Here is a 27058-nt window from a genome sequence, read left to right as displayed (position 1 = left end):
ATGTTGACATGCACAGTTGCATTGTCAAGTGTTGCAAACTTGATGATCTCTTCTCTAAATAATCTAGTGATCAGAGGGTTGGGTAGAAAAGAGAGTTAATAGACCTACCTAACCAATATGTTATCCATGATAACCTGAAGGCATGGTTTAAGTCAGTCTGTCACTCCAGACTTTTCCCTGCTGATTCGATGAGGCTTCAATAGTCAAAGTGGTTACATACTGTGACTCAGCGTGCCATGATGGGGAGTTGCTCGTAATCCCAGGATTATTGAGCAATACATGGAGAAACCTACCCTCAGAAAAAGAAATGAAATGGTTCTCGATTTAAACTGAAGTACAGTATGCACAATTTCATTTCTGGATTGCATGTGGCATTCTCCTGGTGTACCAAGATTTATGCATTGTCCTTGTGTTCTTGGTCCTCTTGCACTGCTCTGTACTGGGAGTACTCAGCAGTGGGTGTAAGTGGAGAATGCAGCATTTGAGGGTGCTTCCGTTCTTTGTGGAATGGAGAAACTTCATGCTCCAGTGAACTGAAATGTAAATTCTTGTGCTGATGTTCAAAAAACGAGTAGTCTGCTTACTTGATTATGCCTGTATAGTCTGTTTAGACTCACCAGTTTGGTAGTTTGATCAGAAAAACCTCGAGTCTTTTTATCTCGAATCTTGGCCTAATAAAGTGTTCAAGTAGACATGACTCAAATACACACATGCCCTCACTATGACTATATAGCAGGTCCTGCTTAATCCAAATAACAGAATTTTTTTGCAGTTTAATTACAGTTTAGGGTTGTGAAGTTTAAATTTATGTTGCCACACTTAGAAATTTTAAAGCTGTGGTTTCTGCAGCTCCCAACATCTAGGGCTAAACTGCCTAGTGAATCTTGTAGAGCCATTTCCACTGTGACACAGCAGTCAAATTTAGTCTAGAAAAGGGACAACCATGAGCTTTTAGCTGTTTGTCGGCTTCTCCTGTATTCTTAAAACTAGGGAAGACATCCTGCTTCCTCTTTGGGGAGACTGTCCTTAAGAGCAATTTCTGTATGCACATACTGGGATTGTTGTTTAAATGGTGACCAGAGCCCTTCCAGAACTACTTGTCTCCTGGCTGCATGTGAGGCTGCACAGTTTGGGAGTTCAAAATCCGTCCCTTGATAGCACCAGGCCATTGCTAGATAAATTGTTATCCAGTACAGTAAATATGCTCTTTCCAGCTATTAGCTTACAGGCCTGGGCTTACTGCATCTGTCTAATACAGTAAGTGCATGTGCAGAGCAAAGTGTTCATTAGCAGGCTGCTTTTGGTCCCAGGAAAGGTAACAAGCTCTCCAAGGATGTAGTTGATCAGGTTGACAGTTCTCAATGCAGTTAAGCCAGGCAGCAAATGCTGCATGTGATAGCTCTGAAGTCTTGCGTTATCTCTTGGCACTGCATTAAACTAACATGATCAATTTATGTATAAATTATGCTGTAGAGCAGTTTGAGATACATAGTATCTTGGGATTAGTAACTCTTGAATACGATTTCTCAAGGGCCAGCAGCCTTTATCTATCAGCGAACATCTCCCAGTTTGACAGTCACAAGTGTTACTAACAGGAAACGCTTCTGAAATGGGGTTAGAAATAATGGCATTACAAGCCAATACTCCAGCAGTCTGAGTGGGTGGCTTGTGAACAGAAAAGAATATTCCTGGAGCTGAGTTGTCTGATCTGCAGTAAATTAAAACATCAGTTTGACTTTGTGAAAGGAATAAATTCCCTTATTCTTTATAGTTTTCTTCAGTTAATGTTGGTTTTAAGCCTACTTAGTAGGGTAGGGCTTCTGGTAATTAGAAGGACTACTAAAATCAAGACTAAACTTGCAGTCTAGCTTCCTAAATCATGAAGAAGTAATCTTAACTGGAACTAAAGCTCCAAACCTTCCTATAGTCTTTCTGAATTTTTGACTGTCCTCTTCAGTACAGAAGAGGTATTACTCTTTTTCCTTGTTGTGCAGAGCCCATCTAGTTCAGTATGCAGTTCATCCTACAGAAAAATAAAATGGGAGCTGTGATCTTTGGCTGTCTCAAGCTGTTTTAAGTCTTGTGCTGTTTGACTTAGTCCAGGTCATCTACAGCAGCTATTAAACTGACACGAACTGGAGCCATTCTTTCTATTAATTATGCTGAATGACATCTACTAGACATCTGTAACTTGGCATACCAGTGCTGCCAACCAAACAAGAGTTTACACAAGCTCTGTAGCTTAGACTGTCTTTTTTCTACAGCTTATAGTTAATTAAAGTGTCCGTGCTTGTCAGTTGTTGGAATGTCTGTGTGAGTGTCCATAAGAAGAGAATTTTTTTGGTTTTGGGATGGTACAGGTGTTGGGGGTGGAAAGGGGATTCTGTTAAGAGTCAAGTATTGAAGGAAACTCAGATGTGACAGGACACTAACCCTGTCTGTGACACCACTGTAATAGTGGGTTAAACTGGGTGCTTGTAAATAGGAAAACTGCAGGATGGCCATTGTGGTAATTGATCTGTGATGTTTATTGGATTTTGTCATACTAGCTGGGAAAACACTTCAGATCTTTAACATTGAGATGAAAAGTAAAATGAAAGCCCACACAATGGCAGAGGAAGTGATCTTCTGGAAATGGATATCTGTGAATACAGTTGCCTTGGTGACAGAGACAGCAGTGTACCACTGGAGCATGGAGGGAGAATCACAACCCCAAAAGATGTTTGATAGACATGCTAGTCTTGCAGGCTGCCAAATCATCAATTACAGAACAGATGAACACCAGAAGTGGCTGCTGCTGATAGGAATTTCAGCACAGGTAAGTTCCCTGGAAGCAGCATGTTATGAAGATAATTGGGAGAGTCTTGGCCCCACTTCACTTAATAGCTGCTGTAGTTTAACTTTGGTTTCTGTAAATAAAAAATTCAAAACTATCTTTTGTGTAGGAACAGCCTGACTTTTAGTTCAGTTCGAGTGTTGGAGGAGGGGATGAGAGGCATTTGCTGCTTTTTAGTTTATTTTCCCAAGGATCTTGCTAAAAACATTTGAAATCTTATCTCTAAAAGCTGACCTTTCTTTTCTTTAGCAAAATCGTGTGGTTGGTGCAATGCAGCTGTACTCGGTTGATAGAAAAGTCTCTCAACCTATAGAAGGCCATGCAGCAGCTTTTGCAGAATTCAAAGTAGAGGGAAATGCCAAACCTTCTACCCTCTTCTGTTTTGCTGTGAGGAGTCCTGCAGGAGGCAAGGTAAAGTTTGCAACTGTGTTCCTATAGTGCCTTAGGTAGGTTGTTTGCATCAAACTGAATGTGGAATTGAGTAGCACTGAATATGCTACAACTGCTGAGCAATCTGTGCAGGGCTGAGGTAACACCATGGTAAATGTCTTGGCCTTTCTAGTCTTGTGCTGCAAAATTGATGAATTGACAAGTCTAGCTCAAAACGTCTTGAACGGGTTGTCTTAAATAGGAATAGTCTGCTTTCATGGAAAGCATGGTTGTTTTGGGGTTTTTATTCTTCTTCCAGCTTTAAATTTATCAGGTTCCAGAAAACTTAACATTCTGAATATGTGGAGCACAGCTCCCCAGACTGTGTTGGCCAAATGTGGCAGATGACTTCAGTAGCATATCTGAGGAAAGGAACTTCTTCCATGTGGCTGTACTTGCAGGCAATCTTGTGACATGAACTCTTTTCTTCCTAGCTGCACATAATCGAAGTAGGTCAGCCAGCTACTGGAAATCAGCCATTTGTTAAGAAAGCTGTTGATGTGTTTTTCCCACCTGAGGCACAAACAGACTTCCCTGTGGCAATGCAGGTAAATGTTTGACCCCTCCAAAGAATGAGCATTGTAACCTGGCAAGGAGCTGACATCTGTTGTAAAGAATGCTTTCTCTAGTGCTTTGCTGTCATTCTTCCTAGTTCTGGGAGGGGTGTTAATAGGTTTGTGGGACGTAGTGTGGACATTAAAACAGTAACTTAAATGTATAGACTGTTCCTGTATTTGTCTAGCTGTCAACTTGAGGTTGTATTTTAAAAAATAATAAAGCAAACAAAAAGCCCCAATAAAACTCGTATGAAAAAAACCCCAACCCCAAACCAATGAAACAGATCCCAAAAAAAAACCTTGACAGTGTCTTCAGGGAGAACGTATCCAACATCACTTTGGCTATTCAGCTTCCTACTAATGTTCCAAGTTCCAGATAAGAATATTAGCATACCTCCTGTAATAGCAGCCCAGAAAAGGCATTTTGGGACATTAGTGGGAGGTCCTTTAGGAAGGAACATAGCTGGTTGCTATCACAGATGAAATTTCACTTAGCGTCTGCAGGACTAGAAATTGTGTCATAAAAGCAGACTATCTCAGAGCATAAAACTGCTGACAAGTCTAGTAGACCAGCTTCATAAATAGACCAAGAGATGCCTTAAACTAAGGTGTGTGCATGACAGGATTCATGTGGCTCCATACTACAGCTTAAGGCTTAATTAACAAAACATCCAAAGACTTGTTCCAAGGAGAGAGTACTTTCCTTTTCTGAAGACCATTTTGGCTCAAAAACCTCCCCAGTTTCAGTGACTTGACAGATAAACTGGAGTACTCAGTAAGATGAGCTTAGATTCTGCTGGTATTTTGGGTAGGCTTTGTTGGAAGAGAATGGGATTATCTCATTAGTATTTCTGAACAGAAACTGGTACTGACATATCTAGACTAGAATGCTAATTATGCCCAAACTTTTTTCCTCAGCTTAGCTTATTAGGATGAGGAGTATGTCCTTTGCTGCACCTGAATTTTAATTTCCCTTCAACCTCTCTGTTCACTGCAGCTATGCCTGCAAATGGCCAGCAAAGCTGTTCATTGCTTTTGAGTCTGAAAGGAAGAAGCCCGAAGCTGTATTTGTTCTTAGTGTCAGTACAAAGGCATTTCACTGCAGTACTTTCTTGTGACTAGGCTAAAGGCAGCTGTCGTTAAGTGTTACAGTCTTACTAGTTTTGACTAATAAAAACCTGTCTTTTGGCAGATTGGAATTAAGCATGGTGTTATTTATCTGATCACGAAGTATGGATATATCCACATGTATGACTTAGAGTCTGGAGTGTGCATCTACATGAACCGTATTAGTGCTGATACTATCTTTGTCACAGCTCCCCATGAACCTACCTCAGGCATCATTGGCGTGAACAAAAAAGGACAGGTAACAAATCCACCATTCTGTTTCTGAGCCCTCTAAAGTTCAGATGAAATGTAACGCATGCAATGAGTGACTTGATGCAACAAATGTCATGGAAGAGAGCGAGTGACTATTCGATTAATCAGTTTTTAATCACTCCTAGTACAGAACTACTTGGAGAGGAACTTGTTTTTTTAATAATCTACTCCTTCACTGATGGGCTGCATAGCCATTTTGTTGCTGTATTTCACAGTAGTTGTGGAAAGGACAGTACTCCTCAATATGCCTCTTGTCCTTTCCAGGTGCTTTCTGTATGTGTTGAGGAAGACAACATAGTGAACTATGCTACAAATGTTCTCCAGAATCCTGACTTGGGACTGCGAATGGCTATACGTAGCAACTTAGCTGGGGCAGAGGAATTATTTGCCCGGAAGTTTAACACACTGTTTGCTCAAGGAAACTATGCAGATGCTGCTAAAGTAGCTGCATCTGCACCAAAGGTAAATAACTCCAAAGGTAAAGCTAAGAAATCATGGAAATTTACCTCAGCTTAGTGGATTGCTTAGCTCACTTGCATTTTATAACTTGATATTCAAAACATAAATGCAGTGTTAGTTTTATGCAGTCTGGTAGTGGTTCTGACTAATACATTCCTGTGTATCCCATAAAGGAGCATCTGCTATTTATTTCTAACCAGACTGGACTTTCTGTGGCCACTGACTTCTTGCTAGAAAGTCATTGGTTTGATGGTCTCTATCCTGAAGGTTTAACAATAGATACTTCAGTTTATAGCTTAAAACCTGCTTTTTTAGCTAATGCTATTCGGTCTTCACTAATTAAACACTGCTTCTCTCTATCTTGTGCCTGTTCAGGGAATTCTACGTACCAGTGATACAATTAGGAAATTCCAGAGTGTACCAGCTCAGCCTGGGCAGGCCTCTCCCCTGCTCCAGTACTTTGGAATATTGCTTGATCAGGGACAGCTGAACAAGTTTGAATCTCTGGAGCTCTGTCGCCCCGTGTTGCAGCAGGGCCGCAAACAGCTTCTGGAGAAGTGGCTGAAGGAAGACAAGGTAGGCTCCATCATAACTTCTGTTACCTTGTAACAGTTGAGTGTGTACAATACTTTTGTTGATGCTACCTCTTTGAATTCTTCTGCTTGACAAACTACCGCTTCTGACTTCAGCTGGAGTGCTCAGAGGAGCTGGGAGACTTGGTGAAGACGGCTGACCCAACCCTTGCGCTCAGCGTCTACCTTCGAGCTAATGTGCCAAACAAAGTGATTCAGTGCTTTGCTGAAACTGGTCAATTCCAGAAAATAGTGCTGTATGCTAAGAAGGTAAATAGTTTATCACGAACTGCAGGCTCTGACATACATTTAACATGTACATTGTGCAAATCATAGTGTATTACTACGGGCTAAACAGACCGCAAAAAATAAACTTCAAAATACCCAGAATTTTATGAAGTATCAAATTAATGGACTGGTTTAATCTTATTTTACAGAATAAAGATAAGATTCTTCCTGAATTCCTCAAAGAAAAATTGCCTAACATCCACTTTTAAGTTTAGGATTTGATAAGTAGTGCTTTAGGACTGTTGAAAAATTTGTTCCAGGCAGTTTTCTTACCTAGCCAGAGAATTGCCCTGGCACAAGATCAGTTACTAAGTAGGTGAATACTGAATTTCTGTGTCAACAGACAAGAAATGCTTTTGTCTGAGAATTCCTGGCAGATGGGGGGTGGGCATAGCAAGCTCACAGCAGTTGGTAGTCCCTATGCTAAAGAATCTGAAGGCTTAACAGAAGTGTGAAGCTTCCTAGATATGCATGACTGTTTCTGAAATCTCTAGGTTGGCTATACCCCAGACTGGATCTTTCTACTGAGAAGTGTGATGAGAGTCAGTCCAGAACAAGGCCTGCAGTTCTCTCAGATGCTGGTACAGGATGAGGAGCCATTGGCTAACATTAACCAGGTGATGCCTACAACAAGAGTGCTGGTCTCTTTCTAGACAGAGGTAATAGCGTAGTACCATTCTGGGGACTGGTAAGGCTGGTTCAGATCTCTCGTCATTTCGATTAGAGAAGTGACTAAATAGTCAAGTTTGGTTATCATTGAGCCTTTAGAGGCAAGTGTGTTTTCAAATTCTTGTGGAAGCTTTCTGGTTTATTGATAGTAAACCTGCCACAATCTTACTCTAAGCGATAGTGTTGCTGTCCTACTGTTGGCTTTAATGGAGCATACTTGTCCCCATGCAGAGAATTTACAGGAATATGAACAAATAAACCTAAGTTCAGTTCTGGCTGCCACTGGCCATTTCTTGTTAAATGGACAGAGAAATAAGGGAACATTTTGCATTATTGAATAACTGAAGCTACTTAGAAGAAAAGCCAAGACTTCTTTCAGCAACTATCCCAAGAAGAGAGAAGGGATGAACTTTGCGTAGAACTAAGTAAGAGTGGGTGGCTAAGTCTGGCATAATAGCTCAGAGTAATGCATTTCCTCCATTCTAGCGAAAAAGGAAACATGTGAAACTTGTCTCTCTATTACCATGGTAGTAATAGTATGAAAACAGAGAATGCAGCATGCTGGGTGCTGTGATAGTCTGTCTAGCCAGGCCTTTTGTATACACAGAAAAATATACATGTGTCCGTATAGACGCCCTCTTCTCTAACTTGACCAATCTCAACAGATTGTGGATGTATTCATGGAGCACAGTCTTCTGCAGCAGTGCACATCCTTTTTGTTGGATGCCCTGAAAAACAACCGCCCTGCAGAGGGCCACCTTCAGACCCGTCTCTTGGAAATGAATTTGATTCATGCCCCGCAGGTACGACCCAGTTCCTCTGAAAAGGGAGAGACAGTACTAGACTTGCACAAGAATAGGATGTCTGATACTGTTATATTTAAGTCGTTTAGTAACATGAAAGACTACTAAGTCACTGCTGTAACTTCTCAACAACTTGTAGGCTAAGCTGCTGTGATTCTTTTGACAGTCTGAATATGAAATGTAATCTCCTAGGTTGCAGATGCCATTCTCGGAAACCAAATGTTTACACACTATGATCGTGCTCATGTTGCCCAGCTGTGTGAAAAGGCAGGCTTGCTCCAGCGAGCTTTGGAACACTACACAGATCTCTATGATATTAAACGTGCAGTTGTTCATACTCACCTCTTGAATCCTGAGGTAAGTGTTATACAGAGTAAGAAAGTTATGTGAACAGTCTTTAGCACTTCTGCAGCTGCTGTAAGATGGGTTGTAAGTACCGAATTAGCACAGGTAGCTGTGATTCAAGAACATTTGTCCAGTTAACAATTAAACTGTAATTTGTACTTTCAGTGGCTTAAATCTGACCTCAGTTTCCCAGGTGGGCATTTCAAATATTATTTCCAAACTGCACTTTTGTAGTTGTAAATACAGTGAGTATGTCTTTTTATGTCTTCGGTCTTAGTGCATGGAAGACTTATCTCTAGTAGCTGAGGTGGAAACTGTCTAGGTGGCACATCTTAGAAATCAGTCAAATCCTGTATGAGTTACTGAGTAAAATTTCTGTGTCTTTGCAGTGGCTTGTGAACTTCTTTGGCTCTCTCTCAGTTGAAGACTCTGTGGAGTGTTTGCGTGCCATGCTATCAGCCAACATTAGGCAAAACCTACAGCTCTGTGTGCAAGTTGCTTCTAAATACCATGAACAGCTTGGCACCCAGTCTCTTGTGGAGCTTTTTGAATCTTTCAAAAGCTATGAAGGTACAGTATTAGGGGGAAGCAGCTTACTTGGAAGCACTGACTGATTGAAGCTAATAGTTAGGATTGTGGGTTTTATGGGAGAGGTACTTGTCACATGGCTGGATCTTAGGGTACATTTATCAAAGTGAGCTCATCACAGTGAGTTCTAGGGGTAGTTTTGTAGTAGATAGTTTCTTAACTCTCTTAAGCAAAGATCAGAAAGAAAAATGAAACCTGAAAGAAGGGAAAAGAATCCTTTTGATATTCCCTGCAGTTGACTGGAAGCTACTCTCTCAGCAAGGCTGAACTAAGTCACAAACTGAAGCCCATACAGCCTTCACTTGCTTCACTTCTAACATTGTTAAAACACATGTGACTCTTTCCAGGACTGTTCTATTTCTTGGGTTCCATTGTAAACTTTAGCCAGGATCCAGATGTTCACTTCAAGTACATCCAGGCAGCTTGCAAGACTGGTCAGATAAAGGAAGTGGAAAGAATCTGCCGTGAAAGTAACTGCTATAACCCAGAACGAGTGAAGAATTTTCTGAAGGTAAATACTCTGCCATGGGTGATTGAAGGGTCTTCTGTATAGTTTGCTTAGCAGCAGAACTACAGCTTTCTAATGGAGGGAAATACCAAGAGGGCTTAGTTGGCATGGCTGTGAATAATCTTTTGTCACTTTTTTCTCTTTCACACAAAATACAGGAGGCAAAGCTTACAGATCAGCTTCCTCTGATCATTGTCTGTGATCGGTTTGACTTTGTTCATGACCTGGTGCTCTATTTATATCGCAATAACCTGCAGAAGTACATCGAGATCTATGTACAGAAGGTAAGGACTTGCTCTTTACTTCATTTTAAGGAACTTAGTTAGTAGACTACAGCATAATCTGCTGTCTTTTTTTTGCTCTCTCTCCCAGTGCAAAGGCTCTTCAATAAGCCTTTTGTCTATCACAAAAACATTATTCCTGGAATGTATATACAAATGTCAGTTACTCAAAGTTCTCTGCTCTGAAGCATAATTGAAATTGTTATCTTGAACTTCCCCGTGTGGAAGACTAGGGGTGCATTATTAGAAATGCTAATAACTAATGATGGTGGCTTATTCTAGGTGAATCCTAGCCGTATACCAGCAGTGGTTGGAGGGCTTCTTGATGTAGATTGTTCTGAAGATGTCATCAAAAACTTGATCATGGTGGTGAGAGGGCAGTTCTCCACAGATGAGCTGGTGGCTGAAGTGGAAAAAAGAAATCGGTAATGAAAATGCATCTGTAGGCACCAGTGTTTGGGTTCCCTGATCCTGCTATACACGAATTGGATGCAATTTTGTTAAATGATACAGTACTAATATTGTTTTGTCTTCCTTTATAGAAAAGCAGTTCAAATTTGCTAGTCAGTCTTTTGATTGTTCGGGTCACGTAAGAATGCCTGACAGCACTGCATGATGTATAACATGGCTTTTGAACACTCCTGTACAGCCAGCCATGGGATGTGCCTTTGGAGTAAATTTGGATCAAACTGTCTTGACAGTCTAGCTGTAGGCACACAGCAGCTTCTGTAATCAGTTTCTAGCTACCTGTGAAATGAACAACTGGCTTTAAGAGTGAACTGCCAGCTAATACAACAGGAGTTGAGAAACTGTAAAACTAGGGGTATCTGTAACCTTCCCTGATGTTAAACTGCAGATCTGGCCTCCACTCATTTAAGACTCATTAAAAAATAATTGGCTGGTCTGTGTTTCCTTTTAAGTTTGACCAGCAGACTTGCTTGAAGGGAAGGCCAGGTACTGAGTGGTAGCTGTCAAATGTACCTTAGTCTGACTTATAAACCTAAAATGTTTGCTTCTTCAAAGGCTTAAGTTGCTGTTGCCATGGCTTGAATCAAGGATTCATGAAGGCTGTGAAGAACCCGCGACTCATAATGCTTTGGCCAAAATCTACATTGACAGTAATAATAATCCAGAGCGCTTCCTTCGTGAGAATCCTTACTATGACAGCCGTGTAGTTGGCAAATATTGTGAAAAGAGGGACCCTCATCTGGCCTGCGTTGCTTATGAGAGGGGGCAGTGTGATCTGGAACTCATAAAGGTTAGCAAAATGCATTTATAAACATGCTTAAAAGAGCTACTTGCTGCCTGAAGTGGAAGCCTGTCTGGCTATTAGTCTAACACTTGCAGAATCCTGTCTTGCAGTCTCACTCAAGAGTTTGAGGCAGGTGGGATTCTTCTATATAGAGGCAATAATTTTTATGCTGATGAGAAGAACTTACACTGTATTTCCCAACTGAAATTGTATAACTGCAACTTTGAAGTACCATCCATGTCTTTCATCCACTGATTCTGCTTCAGATTAATTTATTTGGCCCAGGTAATGAATATGCCTAGCATTAAAACTTCATTAATATGATTTTTTTTTGAGCCTTGAAGGCTCAACAGAAGGAGCAGGCTGTCATCTAGCCTGATTCTACAGCAAAAGAAAAGTTTCCCTGAAACTAAAACAGGGCTTGTAATTTTCCTTTCTTGTGATTGACCCATAGAGTTGCTCCAATACTTAATGAGAAATGAGGAAAATAAATGTTGACAGTCTAACTACAAGGACTTAACTCCTACAGCATTCCTCTCCTATCTTTAACCTTGTTGTTCTTAGAACATCCCTCAGAATTTCAAGGGCAAGTGAAATTCTCAGGGTTCTCAGACACTTTCTAGTCTCAATGAGAACACCAGAGCTTAATGCCAGATTAAGACAGTAGTGTGTGTGGCTGCTGAGAAAAACATTCTCCTCCTACCTGCACTTCCGTACTGGTATATGCAGAGAATGTCAGCTGGGAGCATTAGAATGGTAGTATAATCCAGGCTTGTTACTGAAAGTGGATGACTTTCCAGCCTGAGGCTGTTAATTCTGAAGTAATTGTTCCACTGTAGCTGTTAAAAAAGAGCTGGCTACATTTGTCTTCTTTATTTCAGGACATGAAGGTGGCTTTGAGTTGTTGTTTGCTAGGAGACTGCTAGGATAAACTGTACCATTCTGGTTAACCATAAAAGCCTGTCTGTACCAGTTTTTTCCCTGAACTGATGTTCTGAGAAGGTGTTTCTGGTTATGGAGAAAAGATCTTCTTCCTATAAGAATTATTTTTGAGACATTGTTGTCCTCTAGAAGAAGTGTCAATTCCTGCAAATGATAAATGTAAAGCATAAAGCAAATTTGTGCCAGTACTGATTTGTTTACAGCACAGTAATTGAGATTCCACAGGCTTATTTGTATACTAGCAATGTGAGCTGTTGGTATAAGATGACTTAGGCCTTCAGGTTTCTAGTCTTCTAGCTGGAAATTGAAGCTCGTGGTACTAATAGGATCATGACTTGTAACTCTTCCATGCTGCACTTCTATAAGGAATTTCACATTTATTCTGTACCCTTAGCACCTTAACAAGAGAATCCAAGCCACTTGCTATTCTGAACGCTTGTAAACACGTGTAAAGCTAATAGACACCAAATACATAACCTACTTCTACCTTTAAACACCTGCACTGTTCCTCAGTTCACTACTTAACACTGCCCAGGCAAGTGGCTCCCCTTTCTAGATTTAAAACTTAAGTTCTTCAGGCTTCTGCAGGTCTTCACTTCAAACAGAAGCAAATAGTTACTGTGAAGCCACTGTCACAATATTTGTGTGTTGGGCAAAACCAAGAGAAGCTATAGAAATTCTGCTGGAGACCTTCTTCATAAGCCTTCCAGATCAGAGGTTGGGTAAGAACTTGTCTGTGGCATTTAGCATTGCTCAGAAATTAGTTCTGGTCAGTCTTCTAGACTGTCTGGTTTATAGCTAGCTAAACCTGTCTTGTGGTACTGACCCTTAACAATAATGCAAATAATTGTAACTTCTCTTTCAGGTGTGCAATGAGAACTCCCTGTTTAAGAGTGAGGCTCGCTATCTGGTGCGCAGGAAGGACCCTGAGCTCTGGGCAAATGTATTGGAAGAAAACAACCCATTCAGGCGGCAGCTTATTGACCAGGTACAGCAAAAAGGCTAAACTCCGTTATGTGGAGACCTCAGGATGTCTCAGAAACATGGAGCATTAAAGTAGCACTCTTCCCCCACAAAGTCCCTTAAGGCCCCATCTCAACCATTTATAAGAGTTTATAAGAGTTGGAGTGGCAGATATTAATTCTGACCTTCATGGTCAGAAGATTTAGCTACCAGTAGAATATTTTTTCTGTCCTGGAGAATGACCTTCCTCCAGTGAATTTATTTCCCATACAGTCGTAAGATGTGACTTTACTTCTATATTAGATACAGCTAATAACTGTTTCTTGCTGTCTTTTATCAAAATACTTTCAAAGTTCTGAAGCTTTAATTTGTAGTTCACTGGACAAATAACTTGACAAATTGACAAGTATTTAATTTGGGGAAAACAATAGTTTCCTGCCTTTGAATCTAGGTTGTCCAAACAGCTTTATCAGAAACACAGGATCCAGAGGAAGTGTCCGTAACTGTGAAAGCTTTCATGACTGCTGATCTGCCAAATGAACTGATTGAGTTATTGGAAAAAATTGTCTTGGATAATTCTGTATTCAGTGAACACAGGTAAGAGGAGAGCTTTGTCCTAAAGTTTAGCCTATTCAGTGCCTTTGTTTAAGTTGTGAATGATCCAGGTTGTCATGGGTCTCTCAGTTGCAAGACCTAAGCACTCTTCAGTGTTTATGATCAGGTGAAAAGCTAGAATTTAGAGTGCTTTGTGCTTGAAGAACAGAGCTAGTTCACACTATGCAATTTGCAGTGATGTGTTGAGAACAGAGAACACTAATATTGGTAAGCAATTTCTTTTTGAAGGCAAATGTCAGTGGTTCTCAATCTGGGGACGAAAGGTTGTTGCTAGTGACAATAAGTGGGTTTGTTTTTTCACATGTACAGTCCATGTCACTTAAGCAGGTGTTGCTGTGCACTGCTTATAGCCTATGCCTTCTGTTAACCAAAGGAATCTCCAGAATCTGCTGATCCTGACTGCCATTAAGGCTGACCGCACCCGAGTGATGGAATACATCAATCGGCTGGATAACTATGATGCCCCAGATATTGCAAACATTGCCATCAGTAATGAGCTATACGAGGAAGCCTTTGCTATATTCAGAAAATTTGATGTCAATACTTCAGCAATTCAGGTGAGGTGTGGTTCCTGCATGATAATATAGAATGCTTCCCTGGACAGAAATGGCTGTTCTAAGAGCAGTTAGCTTCATATTGCTTACACAGAGCAGCGTATGCACTTGAAGAAAGAGTTCTGTTAGAAAGGACAGTGTTATAGAACTTTGATTTTTAACTTGCAACTTCAATTTCAAACAGGTGCTGATTGAGCACATTGGCAACTTAGACCGTGCTTATGAATTTGCAGAGAGATGTAATGAACCAGCAGTGTGGAGCCAGCTGGCTAGAGCACAGCTCCAGAAGGATTTGGTGAAGGAAGCCATTGACTCCTATATAAAGGCAGATGATCCATCTGCCTACATGGAAGTTGTTCAGGCAGCTAATAGAAATGGTAAGGCAAAGCATCTTCAACTTCAGATTGCTTGGATATGAGCTAGTTTATTGCATTTATATTGAGCAGCAGGGACTATTGAGACTTACGAATTCTGTTTCAGAGGAAATGGGAACAGTCAGTACATGGAATTGATGAGTCAATGTTAAGTGAGATTCCTGTCAACAAGGTTGTCTGTCTTGCTACACCAAACATAGATGTCTCTGTGGGAGATAATTTGTACTGTTATCTAAAATATCACTAAGTATAACGTATTTATTTAGCTGTGTGTGGCAGAATTGCTTGCCAGTTGGATTGCAGAACAGTAGCAAGAAGTCCAGCCTTGCCTGAAGGTGACTTGGTGTTGACAGGGAATTCCATAACTCAAGTGCAAATGGCTTACTGTCATGGTAGAGGAGAGCCTTGAGCCTGCTAGTGAAAACTGTCCCTAAGGTGGGCGAGGTAAACAATACAGGATGACTAAACACTGGACCTTAACTATCTCTGCTCTCTTCCAGATAACTGGGAGGACCTAGTCAAGTTCTTACAGATGGCCAGGAAGAAGGCTAGAGAGTCTTACGTAGAGACAGAACTTATTTTTGCTTTGGCAAAAACTAATCGTCTGTCAGAACTGGAAGAGTTTATTAGTGGCCCCAATAATGCCCATATACAGCAGGTATGTCTTGATCCACAGTTCCCAAGTGTGACTTGCTGCTTAGCTGACCCCTCATTCTTGCTGGTACCCTTGTTTACCTTGGACTCCTAATTCAGGTCGGTGATCGCTGTTACGAAGAGGGGATGTATGAAGCGGCAAAACTTCTCTATAACAACGTATCCAACTTTGCTCGCCTGGCATCTACCTTGGTGCACCTTGGGGAATATCAGGCAGCAGTGGACAGTGGCCGCAAAGCCAACAGCACGAGGACTTGGAAGGAGGTAACTTAAACTTGTGGGTTTTAGTAGTAGCTTTTAATTCTAGAACAAGTGTTACGGAAATAGCTATTTGGAACTGTTGGTAAACCTTAAATTCGGTAAAGCTTTGTCCTGTTAACTTTGTCCTGTTATTTGCTGACTGTCATTACAGGTCTGCTTTGCTTGTGTGGATGGAAAAGAATTCCGCTTGGCACAGATCTGTGGTTTACACATAGTCATCCATGCTGATGAACTTGAGGAGCTGATCAGTTACTATCAGGTCAGTCACTGTTAATATTCTAGAAGACTCGTACAGCATACTTGTATCTGCTAATAAAGTGGTCACAGAAAAAAAAATGATACCCTGGGGGCTAATATTTAAATTAATTTTTCCTCTGTCTTCATTTCCTAGTGGCGACATGCATTTTTTTCTGTAGTAAATGGAGTGGTAATAGTTTTCGCTGGCCCTTCTTTTATAATTCTCTTGCCTCATTGGAATCATGTCTTAAAATCTAAGCACTTCCAATTGGAGAGAAAAATCAAAGCGTGTTGAATTTAAGTAAATATGCATTTTAGCAAGCTTTATTAATCCTTATTTTCCTAACATCCAGGATCGTGGCTACTTTGAAGAACTGATTGCCCTTTTGGAAGCTGCCTTGGGCCTAGAGCGTGCTCACATGGGGATGTTTACTGAACTTGCCATCTTATACTCCAAATTCAAGCCTCAGAAAATGAGGGAACATCTGGAGCTTTTCTGGTCTAGAGTTAATATTCCAAAGGTATGCAGTAAGGTAGCTGCAAGTGAAGGTGGGAAGCTACCAGTGAATCAAACCTGGTGCATTTTTTTTGTTTTATTAGGTGCTCAGAGCTGCAGAACAGGCTCATCTCTGGGCAGAACTTGTATTCCTCTATGACAAGTACGAGGAGTATGACAATGCAATAATTACTATGATGAATCATCCCACTGATGCCTGGAAAGAAGGCCAGTTTAAAGACATAATTGCCAAGGTAAGTAACTAGTTAACTGAAGCAAAGTGCTGAAAGCTTCTTTCAGGATGAGGCAAAAATGCACAACAGAACTGCTGTTTAGAAAATAGTTTGCTTAAGCTACTACTCAGTTTTTCCGCTGTACTTAAAACAATTTCCAATCAGTTAGCACAAAAAATTAATCTGATCTTACACTATTTCTTTTCTGCTGTGCAGCACATTGTGTTGAGTGGCAACAGCTATACAGAATGTTCTCAGAGGCTGCTCAGGATCACAGGTCACAAGCAAGAGGCCTAACCTCCTTACTACCTTTGAGCTGACTGCTGTCTTAGTCTGAGGCTGTAACTGTTCTTGGAAGATTTCTGCATATGTTTCCAGCTGTTTCAGTGTGAGAAATGGGGTGGGCAATCCCATGAGTACAGCAGAGAATAGTGACTCAAGGAATAGTTTAAACAAGATTTGAAACTGAGTACATTCTTACTGGTCTTGGGGGTTTCAAGGAAACAATTTAAAGACCTTAAGGCTACAGTCTTCAATGGCTTCAGGAGTCGACAAATGGTCATATTAACTGTAGTGGGCTGCCTGTGCCCGGAGCTCTTCAGTGGATGGATTAGAATTGTTTTGTAATGCTCCTGGTAGCCTGTGATTTCACTGTCTGGAAGCAGATGGTAGAAGAAGCAGTCATAAGATTGAACAAGAATTCTGCATAAGTGTAAAACTTCTGACCTCTAGAAGAAAACTTAAGCTGTTGTTTAGTAGGACACACTTAAACTTTGTGCTGAGTTAAGTGGTCTGAACTAAGCACCTTAGGATTACTTTTGTTTGAAGTACTAACTAGTGTCTAATCATGCAGGTGGCCAATGTGGAGCTGTACTACAAAGCCTTGCAGTTCTACTTAGACTACAAACCTCTGCTGATCAATGACCTCCTGCTTGTATTATCTCCACGACTGGATCACACCAGGACAGTCAATTTTTTCTCAAAGGTGAGTTTGGAAGATGGTAGATCAACAAAAAATCCTCTTGCTCAAGTTAAGATACTCCGGGCTCTGGCTGGAAAACAGAGTTGACATCTGTTGGGTAGCTTTGCCTCCAGTATAAAGGACTGAGAAGCACCCCAGTCCTGGCTTGATATGGGAAATGCAGGAAGAGTTGCATAACTGGTCTTGGAGACTGTTTTATTTTACTTATGGCAGTACAAGATACTGTGTCTGAAGGGTTTGAACAATAAACATAAACTCTTGTAATAACAAATGGGAACCTGTTTCAGGAGAATGCAGTGTCAGGATTGCTATAATTAATCTTGTATTGGAAACATCATCTTTCCAGGTTAATCAGCTACTTCTAGTAAAGCCTTATCTACGTTCAGTCCAGAACCACAACAACAAAGGAGTTAACGAAGCTCTAAACAACCTTTTAACAGAAGAGGAAGATTTCCAGGTGAGGCCCAAAAAACCAGATTGTTAAGCCCGAGGGATGGTCCTCTGACAAAAAAGCTGCTGACATAGTAATGTCCTTGAGTGGGAGGTAACACTTCTCCAATGCAACAGGGAGAGGGTGTGCAGTTAGGCCCTTTGCATGCAGGAGTCTTGAGACATCAATGATTTGCAAAAAAACAGGTGCCACAGATGTTTTTCTCAGAACAGACCTCACAAAGGTCAGTATCAGGTGTGTACTCAGTGAGCAGCACTTCTGTAAATAAATTTGCTTCTTGGCCCCATTGGCTACTATTTGAAGACATGCTTTATGTTTTAAATATAAATAGCTCTTCTGTCTGGAGTCAGTATGACCAAGTTAACATCTTTTTTTGTTAGAAAATATCCTTTGGAGAGGTGCGTGAAACACTTAGGTAAAGAAGTTGTAGCCATAATATCAACATCCAGCTGGCAGAAGCGAAATACTTGTGCACCATGATTAGATTCTTCTCTACTGTAGTTCTCACCTACTGCCATCTGGAAGCACGTGTAACAACTCTCTCTCAAACAGGGTTTGAGAGCTTCCATTGATGCCTATGACAACTTTGATAACATAACGTTGGCTCAGCGTCTGGAAAAGCATGAACTAATTGAATTTAGGCGTATTGCAGCATACTTGTACAAGGGTAACAACCGCTGGAAGCAGAGCGTGGAGCTGTGCAAGAAAGACCGTCTGTATAAGGTGAGTTAATGACACTGGCTGAGAAGTCTGGGCTATGAAGCATAAATCTCCTGGGTACTGAATGTTTGTTAGTTTCAAATCTGGAGTTCTAATTAGTGGTCCTTCACTTGAAGGAAAGACTCTTAAAGCAGAAGTGGTTGTAGTTTCAAATGCACGTCTTAAATCCAGTTTCATAATGTTGTCCTGTATCTGGGGATCTGTCTCTGTCGGTCAGTGGCATCTGTACAGTTACCTGTATCAGTATGGAACATTCTCCATAGAACTCAAGTCATAGGCTCATGTAAGGGTACACATGAAATGCAATTATGCTGGTATGCTCTTCAAGCCTGTAGTGAGTTCACACAGGCCAGTTTGTGCATAGTCTGTAGGAAACCTGTTGAATAATGTTAATAAAGTATCTGGCTTGCCCCAGAGCTTAACTGTTGATCTTTTCTGTAGGATGCTATGCAGTATGCTGCAGAGTCCAAAGATGCAGAGCTGGCTGAGAAGCTGCTCCAGTGGTTCTTGGAAGAAGGCAAGCAGGAGTGCTTTGCAGCCTGCCTTTTCACCTGCTATGACTTGCTGCACCCAGATGTAGTCCTTGAGTTGGCATGGAGACATAACATCATGGACTTTGCAATGCCTTATTTCATCCAAGTGATGAGAGAGTACCTTACCAAAGTGAGTATTGCATAGGCTAGGAAGCTAACACTTTAGTCTGCTGTATGATTAGCCTTGTGTAAACCAGAGCTCTTTGCATATGTTTGGAATATTACCATTCCTCATAGACTAAGTTTTCTTCAAGTTCTGTGGGTTTCATCACTCCAGGCTAGCTAGCAAAATTTATAAATAGATGCCTTGGCAGTTGAAGAGGTCTAGTTAAACTTCTGCTTTTAGCAGTAGACTTAAGCAACTGTGCTTCTCACAGCAGCTCCATAGCTGATGAACTGAAAACTTGGTGAGGACAACACATATGTCACTTTTGTCTTTTTGTAACTACGAAAGTAAAGCACTCTTATTTCCTAGAGTAAAAAGAGCATAGGGCTTTTGAGTAACTAATAGTGCACATTATTCCTATATCAGCCATAAGAGCAGACTGCTGAAGGTGTTTGGTTTTTGTAAATCGAAAACGTAACCATAGACGCATAGCCTGGTTCTACAGTACTGATACCAAGAGCTGGTCCTCAACTCAGAGAAGAGAGATTCTGATCATGTGTGGTCCTGAAATGCTTGTCTCAAACAGCTCTAGGATACTAAGCTAACATCCTGCCTTGGAAGGCTGTAGGATTGCATAGGACATCACAGTAAAGAATTTCATTAAAATGAGCAATATAAAAGTGACTGCTTCAGGTTGCTTCTAATAAATCATGTTAAGTATTCCCCTCTGAATTTTCTTGCAGGTTGATGGACTATTCTATAAGGTGACACTCTGATTTCAAACTCTCTGTGTTCATTTGTGTCCCTCAATATCCTAGGTTTCTTTTACAGGAATCTAGCTGTAGCTTCTGCCAGAAGAGCAGTGTAATTTAGCTCTAACTCATTTCCTGTTCACTTTCTAATGCTAAAAGGATAACTATTCACAAGCAACTTGAAAATCCAACCAGACTCTTCTCCTGTTCATGGGAAACAAAAACAAGTGCTTGAGGAGGGCTTTAGTTTGGGCTCCTTTTCACTGTCTTAGATATCTTGTGGCAGGGAGGATGCTGTTCCTAAACAAAAAAAAAGCACTTGCCATGTAATGGGATGTGTTCCAAGGGCAAATTGCTTTTTACTCTGTAAATTACCAAAGTGTGCAATAATTCAGGCATGGTGGTGAGTTTGACTAGTGCCATGAAGCTTCTGTGAACTTCTTGCCTGTTGGCATGATGAAAGTATTTGCACAGATCTTAAAAATCTCCTACTCTTCATATTTCACTCAGAAGAAACGTGCCACACAAGTTTACCTGAACTCTTCCATGTGAGGTTTAGGTCTAAAATAATTTATTTTAAACTGCTGGTTGGATTTACAAGTAATCATGTGTACTAAATATGGGATAACTTGCCAGAAGGAAAATCTGCATGGTGAAAGTGGTTTACAGTGAAACTAATTTAGTCTGTTGAATTAACTGCAAAACATGGAATTGGAGAATGGGCTTTATAAATGTGGTATGTCTAAAATTGTCATGTAACTAACTTCAAAAGCACAAAAGAATAGACTAGTTTCGGTGGGGTGTGTACATCTTCCCGAACTTACCTGTCTTTTCTGCATAAAAAAATGTTAAAGCACTGAATATCCTCTGTCCCAGAAGGGGACAGGCACACGGAGTATAATGACACTCACCTGGAAACCTTTTGAACCAGTTCTCGGCAGCAGAGCAGATGTGTTCCGGCTTTCCCGGAGCTGCTCATCCCTTGCTGGGGGTGGCTGCTCTCGGCATTCCTGCTGTTTGCCCAGCTGAGGGCAGGACTGCGCTGCTGGCCAGAGTCAGTGTAGGATGGCGCCAGGGAAAGGCAAACCCGAGAGAGCCGAGTCGGGGATAAATAGAGCAGGACCAGTAGCTGGAAATGGGTAGCTGTCAGTTGCTTTGATCCACAGTAATTTGGGTAGTATTTGTATCACCAATATTTAGTGTTATGCTGGAGAGCTGTTAGGCTGACAGCTATAAATGAACCAGTAAAAGACCTGCTGCCACTCAAGTTGTCAATTTGAGTTGCAATCTCCAAAAAATTGAGGAAACTGTTAAACAACATATCTGGATAACATCTTTGAAGTGTGATAGAGACCCCTCTTGAAGCAGTTCTCAGGCCAGATACGATGCTTGCAGTGGGAAAGGAGGGTGAGGAACAGCTGAAATGCAGCATTAGGCTAAATGTAGGTTTGCCCAGGACGTTAGTACTGCCTGTACCAGGATGTGAAGCCGTGTGACTTTTATGCCTTCTAGCCTTCAGTCTCAGTAGTTCTCTTCTGGAAGATAAAACTTGTTAAACCTGAGAAGGATGGTACTGTTGCTCTTCAGATTGCGCTCCAGACCCACAATCTAAAGTTGTGTTCAGGGCTCCTGCATTACTGTAGCGCTTCCACAAATTTGTTTAGCATGAACAGAACTTTATGTGCTTCAGGCACAGCACTGAGATCTGTATAAAGCTGATACTACTAGACCACGTTACATGATGGTTCTAGAGTTTCCCCTGGAGGAAGTCTCTGTGAATAACAATACGGTTAAACCGGTACCTTGTAGGCAGGTTAGGCTGCAGTCCTAGATGAGATCAAATGTCACAGGCCTGGAATAGCAAATATCTGTGAGCTGTCATTGAAAGGGAGACGAATTGCAGGTTAATAGGTAAGTGTAGATTAGGCCCATGTGAGATGATGGTCGGTCTGATGGGTTTGAGTTCTGGGTCATAGTTAGCAGTGACTAGAATAGGGCCCCAGAAAGTGCTTCCTTTGAAGGTAATGAGTACCTCATCTGCATTTGAGAGTTGCTGCTTATTGCAGTACACCTAAAAGAATTGGGAAGTCAGTTTTACAACAAGGCTTGCTGGGAATAGGCAGACTTCAGTAGTCTCCAACTTGGACTAAAAAGGAGCACTTGATAGCTGAGGTACCAGGCATGAAAAACTTCACACAATGGTGCAATTGCTCAATGAGGCCTTCATAAATCTCCTGTTCACTTCAATGTAGGTGGATAAACTTGATGCTTCTGAAAGCCTAAGAAAAGAAGAGGAACAAGTAACTGAACCCACTCCAATAGTATTTGGTAGGTTTTAATTGATTACCTGTTGTCACTCTGGTCTCTCTTTGTGGAGGCAGCTTACATGATTACATTGTATCCAAGAAAACTGGTTTCAGCTAGATAGTAATTGAAATGGTTGTCTCTGCTCGATGAACTGCGTAAGTTGTTGAAGTGACATCGCACTCTTACAGTACTGCTCTTCAGATTAAAGTATTGCTCCTCTTACATGGCTCAGAGCTCTGCCTTAGGAATCGTGTTTCAGTATGGTAATAGGACAGGGGATACCAGGGTGTTGCCAACCCCAGGAATAACTTACAAGAGCATGAAAATTCCTCTTCTTATTATTCATGTCTGAGGAATGTCTGCTTTCTGCTCTTCCAAGTAGAAAGGCAGACTGGCTTTCTAGCTCACGCATTTTAAGACATGTGCAGCCAAAACACCATGGCTGTCCTCAAGTGTGATGCTATTTTAGAAGCCTTTCTGAAGAGGCATTCTGCTAACAAGCACCTAGAAGTGGCTGGTAAGGGAAGGATGTGGCTGGTTCACTGTCTGATGTAAATGTTAACCTGAATTTAACAGATGCATGAGGCATGTGTGGTCCTGGTGATGAAAACAAACTTGTCAAGGTGTGTTCAGACCTTTTGCAGCACCCTCCAGACTGTGAGACCTAATAGACCTAACTATTTGCTTGAATTGCTTTATTCTTTAGATCTGACCATGCATGGGTTAAATAATACCAGTTTGGCTTTCAGTATGGTCTCTTCAAAACAAGCCACATTTATCGTGACCTCAAGATCAATTGATGTTCATCTTCCTTCTGGGTCCTGCCTTGCTTTTGTAGCTTTCTGGCAGCAAGAGCAGATGGCATGGGTGCCCAGTCCATGGCACGTGTTGGGGAATAGTGTGACTTGCTGGTGTGTGCTTGCACAGGGGCTGATTTTAGCTAAAGCGTAATAATCCTGTCACACAGTACAGCTAGCATTAGGGAAGCTTGGGATCTTAAACTAACTTTCTTTTTGTCTCATGCTTTTCTAGGCCAGCAGTTGATGTTAACAGCAGGCCCCAGTGCAGTACCTCCCCAGGCAAACTTCCCATATGGATACACAGCACCAGGATTCACCCAGCCACCTGTTTATGGTTTCAATATGTAACTAGCTCTCTGACAGACCTTCACTGTCTCTGTTCTCTTCCTTCCCATCCCTTTTTAACTTCTCCAAGAAGTGTACAAGGCACAGATGGCCTTCTGTTGGCTGAACACACTTGCTGCCTGGCTCAGTGAGGAGGCTTCAGCAGGATGCCTGTTACTGTTATTTATTGATTATTGTCTGGTTACATTTCAACCTCTGAAAGGCAGCTTTTGTTAATGACATTGTGAGACTCTTGTCTGAAGTTAAGGCACTATTTCACTAACTCATATAGCAATAACTACTTGAGGCCAGGGGGAAGAGAGCATAATTTTCTTTCTTTTGAAAAGCCCATTGAAGGCAGCTGGGAAATTACCTGGCACCAAGTTGTTAAAGCTTTAGCTGAAGCTACTGAAGTAGCAGGGTTGTTAACAATTCAATGAAACATCTTGTTAATAATGAATTGTTGAAAGCTTGTATCATCTGACCACCCCATTTTATTTGCATTCTTATGTGCAAAAGAAAATGGGCTTTTCTAATATTTGTGCTCTGAATGTTTAGAGGAGTATTGGGAAGTTTCCTTTTCTGGACAATAATGCTGTTGGGGTTCAATACTGTTGGGGTTCAATACTGTTGGAGTCTGTTCTCTGTTTTCTGGAGTATATCTGAGACTTGAAGAAAATAAATCTTCTCATGCCAGAGAGCAAACACTTCCCAGATCCTTTTTGTTTAACAAGAAGAGAGCATGTTACTTATTGACTTATGACGTTAAATGGTACTAAAACAAACCTCAGCTGTGTGTGGCAAGCGAACATAGGAGTGTGCATGGGCTGCCAAAGCACTGGAGAAGCAAGAGCACAGCATCAGGGTTGGGAAGGGGGACACACTGCTGCCATATGGAGGCATTAGAGAGGGCCATAATCCTGACTTTTTATTTGCACCTTTAACTGATTCTGGCATGGGCTTCCTGCCACACCATGTTCTGACCCTGTCTGGTGGGCAGAGTCAGCACCACCTGAGTGAACAGGGTGCACTGACTCAGTTCTGCTATGCTGCAGTAGGATCAACAGCGTGTCCATCACCCACCTCTTCCTTTGAGAATGCCAACAGGGATGTATTACTACTTTGTGCCACTTCAAATACATGTATCATTAACGTTTTATGTACTTAGATAACAATGTATAATTTATGGTTATGAATCTTGTGCTAATCTTGAATATTATAAAAGTCCAACTATAAATGTAAAACTGCAGTATCCACTGTGTGGTTCTAGTCTTACTATCTTGGGTGTGGGGACTGGCTGGTAATAATACACTACCACTCATAGCATCAGATTTCTTAATCTGACAACTGAGGATGCCATGCAGGAAAAGGGAGACTTGTGCCAAGGCACAGAACAGGGAAGGCTGAGCAAGTAACTTAAAGGGAGTTGTGGTCTCTTCACGAGACACATGCATGCTGCACGAGGCAGTCACATGCTCACATGTGCTTTCATTCAAGGGGCTGGGAGAGCTTCAGTCCTGTGTGGAGGGAGGTGCTGCAGTGGAGTCTTCTCTGCTGAGATACATCAGTGTAGCAGTGGTTTTGGCAAGCTACACCCTTTCATACAGAATTCTGCTTGTAACAGGGCAAAACACCTTTAAATGCAAACCAGTGGAGATTGTCAGGGTTGTGGAATCAGTAATAGCAGACTGTGCTTTGGCACAATTCTGATGAGTATGTTGTCTCTTCTTGGTCACCACACCATGACAGCAATGGCAAAGGGATGCAGTTCCACCTTCCTGATGGATGCCAGAGTACCCCAAGTGTTGCTGGAACATACCTCAACTTTGTACTGATCAGCACTCACAGCTCAGCTTGAAATGCTGAGCAGCTAATGAGTTCAAGCAAATTTCCACTGTGTGCAGACTTACTCATAGCAGGAATCAGCCAGGTAGCTTGCCATTTTCCAGGAAAATAGTACTTCTATTTTGTAACCCGTTCCTTGTCAGTTGAAATAAATTCAGGTAAGTGAGCTGGAACTGAAGATCAGCTCTAGGATTAGTACGACTGTAGGACTTTCCATCCTGTCAACTTAAAAATGTGCTCTGACTTCATAGCAGCAAGTGCAGGCCAATGGTGGAACACAGTGAAGTGCCTGATCAAATAGTGGAACAGCTCCTGACTGTAGAGAATTGAGGTAGCCTGGGGATCCTCAATAGCCTCAGTCTAGAAATCTAATTACAGGAGTGACTGAGTTCTCAAGAAAAGCAAAGCTGCCAGCTCTGATGAACAGTCTTGCTTTAGTTGCTATCTTGGTATAGGCTCTTGCTAAGTATAATGGCTTTTATAAATTTTGTGATCTTGCATTCTGACATGCATTCAAAACAGACTCCCTGCTAATACAGTGCAGCTGTACCTAAAATGTGGAACAATCTCTTGCATACCAAGGTACTTCACTGCTTCTCTGAAACTGAAGTCATTCACAGCAGGAAATAACCCCTCTTTTAGGGGTTAGGTGAAAGATTTAATTCAGTTCATGAATTTGTAATGTCCAAGTTTTTGAAAACTCGGATAAGATTGTTTTGCAGAGAGTCTGCTTTAAAACTAAGCTTCTTGCTAATTTCCACCTCAGTGACACAGGGCTGGTGCTGTCCCGTAGAATGATCTGCTTATGCAGAACTTGCTGCAGGGTGCAACATCTGGAGACCAACTTCCAGGCTTATGTCAGAGGGTAACTTGCTTGAGACTACATACAGGCTTTCTACTGCCTCATGCTCTCCCTGTGAGAAACAGAGTGGATCTCCTTCTGTGTAATGGCTCTTGCTATGTGTCAGACCTTAGGGGAATCTTCCCCAGTCTGGCAAACTTTGGGCACGTACAGATCTGGCATCAGAGAAGACAAGCAATTCACCAGGGCATTCAGGAGGAATGCATCACTGGGGTAAGTCCTGGTTCTTATTTCACATAATGGTGTAGTATTTTACAAGACTTCCATTTCCCTTCCCCCTTTTTAGGACACTAATAAAATGGTAGCGTAGCAGAAGGAAATGATCTGAAGTAATTTTGCTCCTTAAAAATTCTAGGCAGATGAAGTCTGTTGAAGTTTGTGCAAATAATAGGCATGATACAGCAAAGACAGTAGTAACTGTAAGGTCAAAAACTTAATTCTGATTTAATAGAGAGTTTTTAGTAGCTGCAGTGCTGAGAGCTGGCACTTACAGCACAACATGGATCCTTAATTGGGCTGCGTGAAACAACAACTTTTTCCCCTAGCAAATCCAGCAGCAGTTACTCAAAAGCCTAAGAAATTTCCTCTGTTTTTTGAACTCTGAAACTGACAAACAAACCCTTGGTTGTCAGATGCCCACTCAAATGAGTCTGAGTAACTTTAGTACTTTGGCAAAGCTGACTGTCAACTGCTTGTAGTTAATCTTTATTCTTGGATGTGTGACATCCTAATTGGCAGGCTAGGACTTGGTCTCTGAGAAATTCCTAGTCTGACTGAACCGGCATGACAGTTTTTCAATCTGCTAAAAAAAAAATGAGGTGTGAACTCTTGCAAATCTTGGGACAGGTAGCACTGTATGTACCAGGTTCTCATAACAAGCAGTTTATCAAGTGTGTATATTACCTTGTGACAGTGTTATTTCTCATCTGTGAAGCTGCTTTCAGTTTTTCTGGGTTCCTTCTGTTCTGCTGTAAATGTTTTGGCTTTGCACTTGGTTCCACGCCAACTGTATTTCCTTTTTTGCTTTACAGAGTACCCCAAGACTGCTTCAATCTCATTTTTTTCCAGATAAAGACATAA

General features: G+C 41.4%; 1 protein-coding gene across 5 annotated transcripts in view; it reads left to right on the top strand.

Moving 5' to 3' along the window:
- CLTCL1 (clathrin heavy chain like 1) overlaps window positions 1-24523 on the top strand; it is a 34603-nt gene extending 10080 nt beyond the window's left edge. For 2 of the 5 annotated variants that reach the window (XM_048322887.1, XM_048322886.1), the window contains 31 exons: window positions 2550-2818; window positions 3086-3247; window positions 3700-3813; window positions 5015-5188; window positions 5467-5664; window positions 6037-6237; window positions 6351-6503; window positions 7016-7138; window positions 7856-7993; window positions 8186-8350; window positions 8728-8908; window positions 9274-9437; window positions 9593-9718; window positions 9998-10140; window positions 10739-10973; window positions 12775-12897; window positions 13324-13469; window positions 13861-14044; window positions 14226-14418; window positions 14916-15073; window positions 15169-15333; window positions 15482-15589; window positions 15921-16088; window positions 16168-16317; window positions 17150-17281; window positions 17625-17735; window positions 18282-18452; window positions 18891-19112; window positions 19832-19852; window positions 22093-22168; window positions 23180-24523. In XM_048322887.1, the coding sequence (XP_048178844.1) occupies window positions 2550-2818; window positions 3086-3247; window positions 3700-3813; window positions 5015-5188; window positions 5467-5664; window positions 6037-6237; window positions 6351-6503; window positions 7016-7138; window positions 7856-7993; window positions 8186-8350; window positions 8728-8908; window positions 9274-9437; window positions 9593-9718; window positions 9998-10140; window positions 10739-10973; window positions 12775-12897; window positions 13324-13469; window positions 13861-14044; window positions 14226-14418; window positions 14916-15073; window positions 15169-15333; window positions 15482-15589; window positions 15921-16088; window positions 16168-16317; window positions 17150-17281; window positions 17625-17735; window positions 18282-18452; window positions 18891-19112; window positions 19832-19852; window positions 22093-22168; window positions 23180-23295 (4790 nt within the window). In that variant the 3' untranslated portion in view covers window positions 23296-24523. Of the gene's footprint in view, window positions 1-2549; window positions 2819-3085; window positions 3248-3699; window positions 3814-5014; window positions 5189-5466; window positions 5665-6036; window positions 6238-6350; window positions 6504-7015; window positions 7139-7855; window positions 7994-8185; window positions 8351-8727; window positions 8909-9273; window positions 9438-9592; window positions 9719-9997; window positions 10141-10738; window positions 10974-12774; window positions 12898-13323; window positions 13470-13860; window positions 14045-14225; window positions 14419-14915; window positions 15074-15168; window positions 15334-15481; window positions 15590-15920; window positions 16089-16167; window positions 16318-17149; window positions 17282-17624; window positions 17736-18281; window positions 18453-18890; window positions 19113-19831; window positions 19853-22092; window positions 22173-22575; window positions 22665-23179 lie in introns of all 5 variants that reach the window. The other 3 variants (XM_048322889.1, XM_048322888.1, XM_048322890.1) reach the window with 2 other exon arrangements.
- Window positions 24524-27058: the final 2535 nt, after the last annotated feature.

The sequence above is a fragment of the Corvus hawaiiensis genome, chromosome 18, assembly GCF_020740725.1.
Source record: "Corvus hawaiiensis isolate bCorHaw1 chromosome 18, bCorHaw1.pri.cur, whole genome shotgun sequence".
NCBI lineage: Eukaryota > Metazoa > Chordata > Aves > Passeriformes > Corvidae > Corvus > Corvus hawaiiensis.
This window is presented reverse-complemented; position numbering and strand designations above follow the sequence as displayed.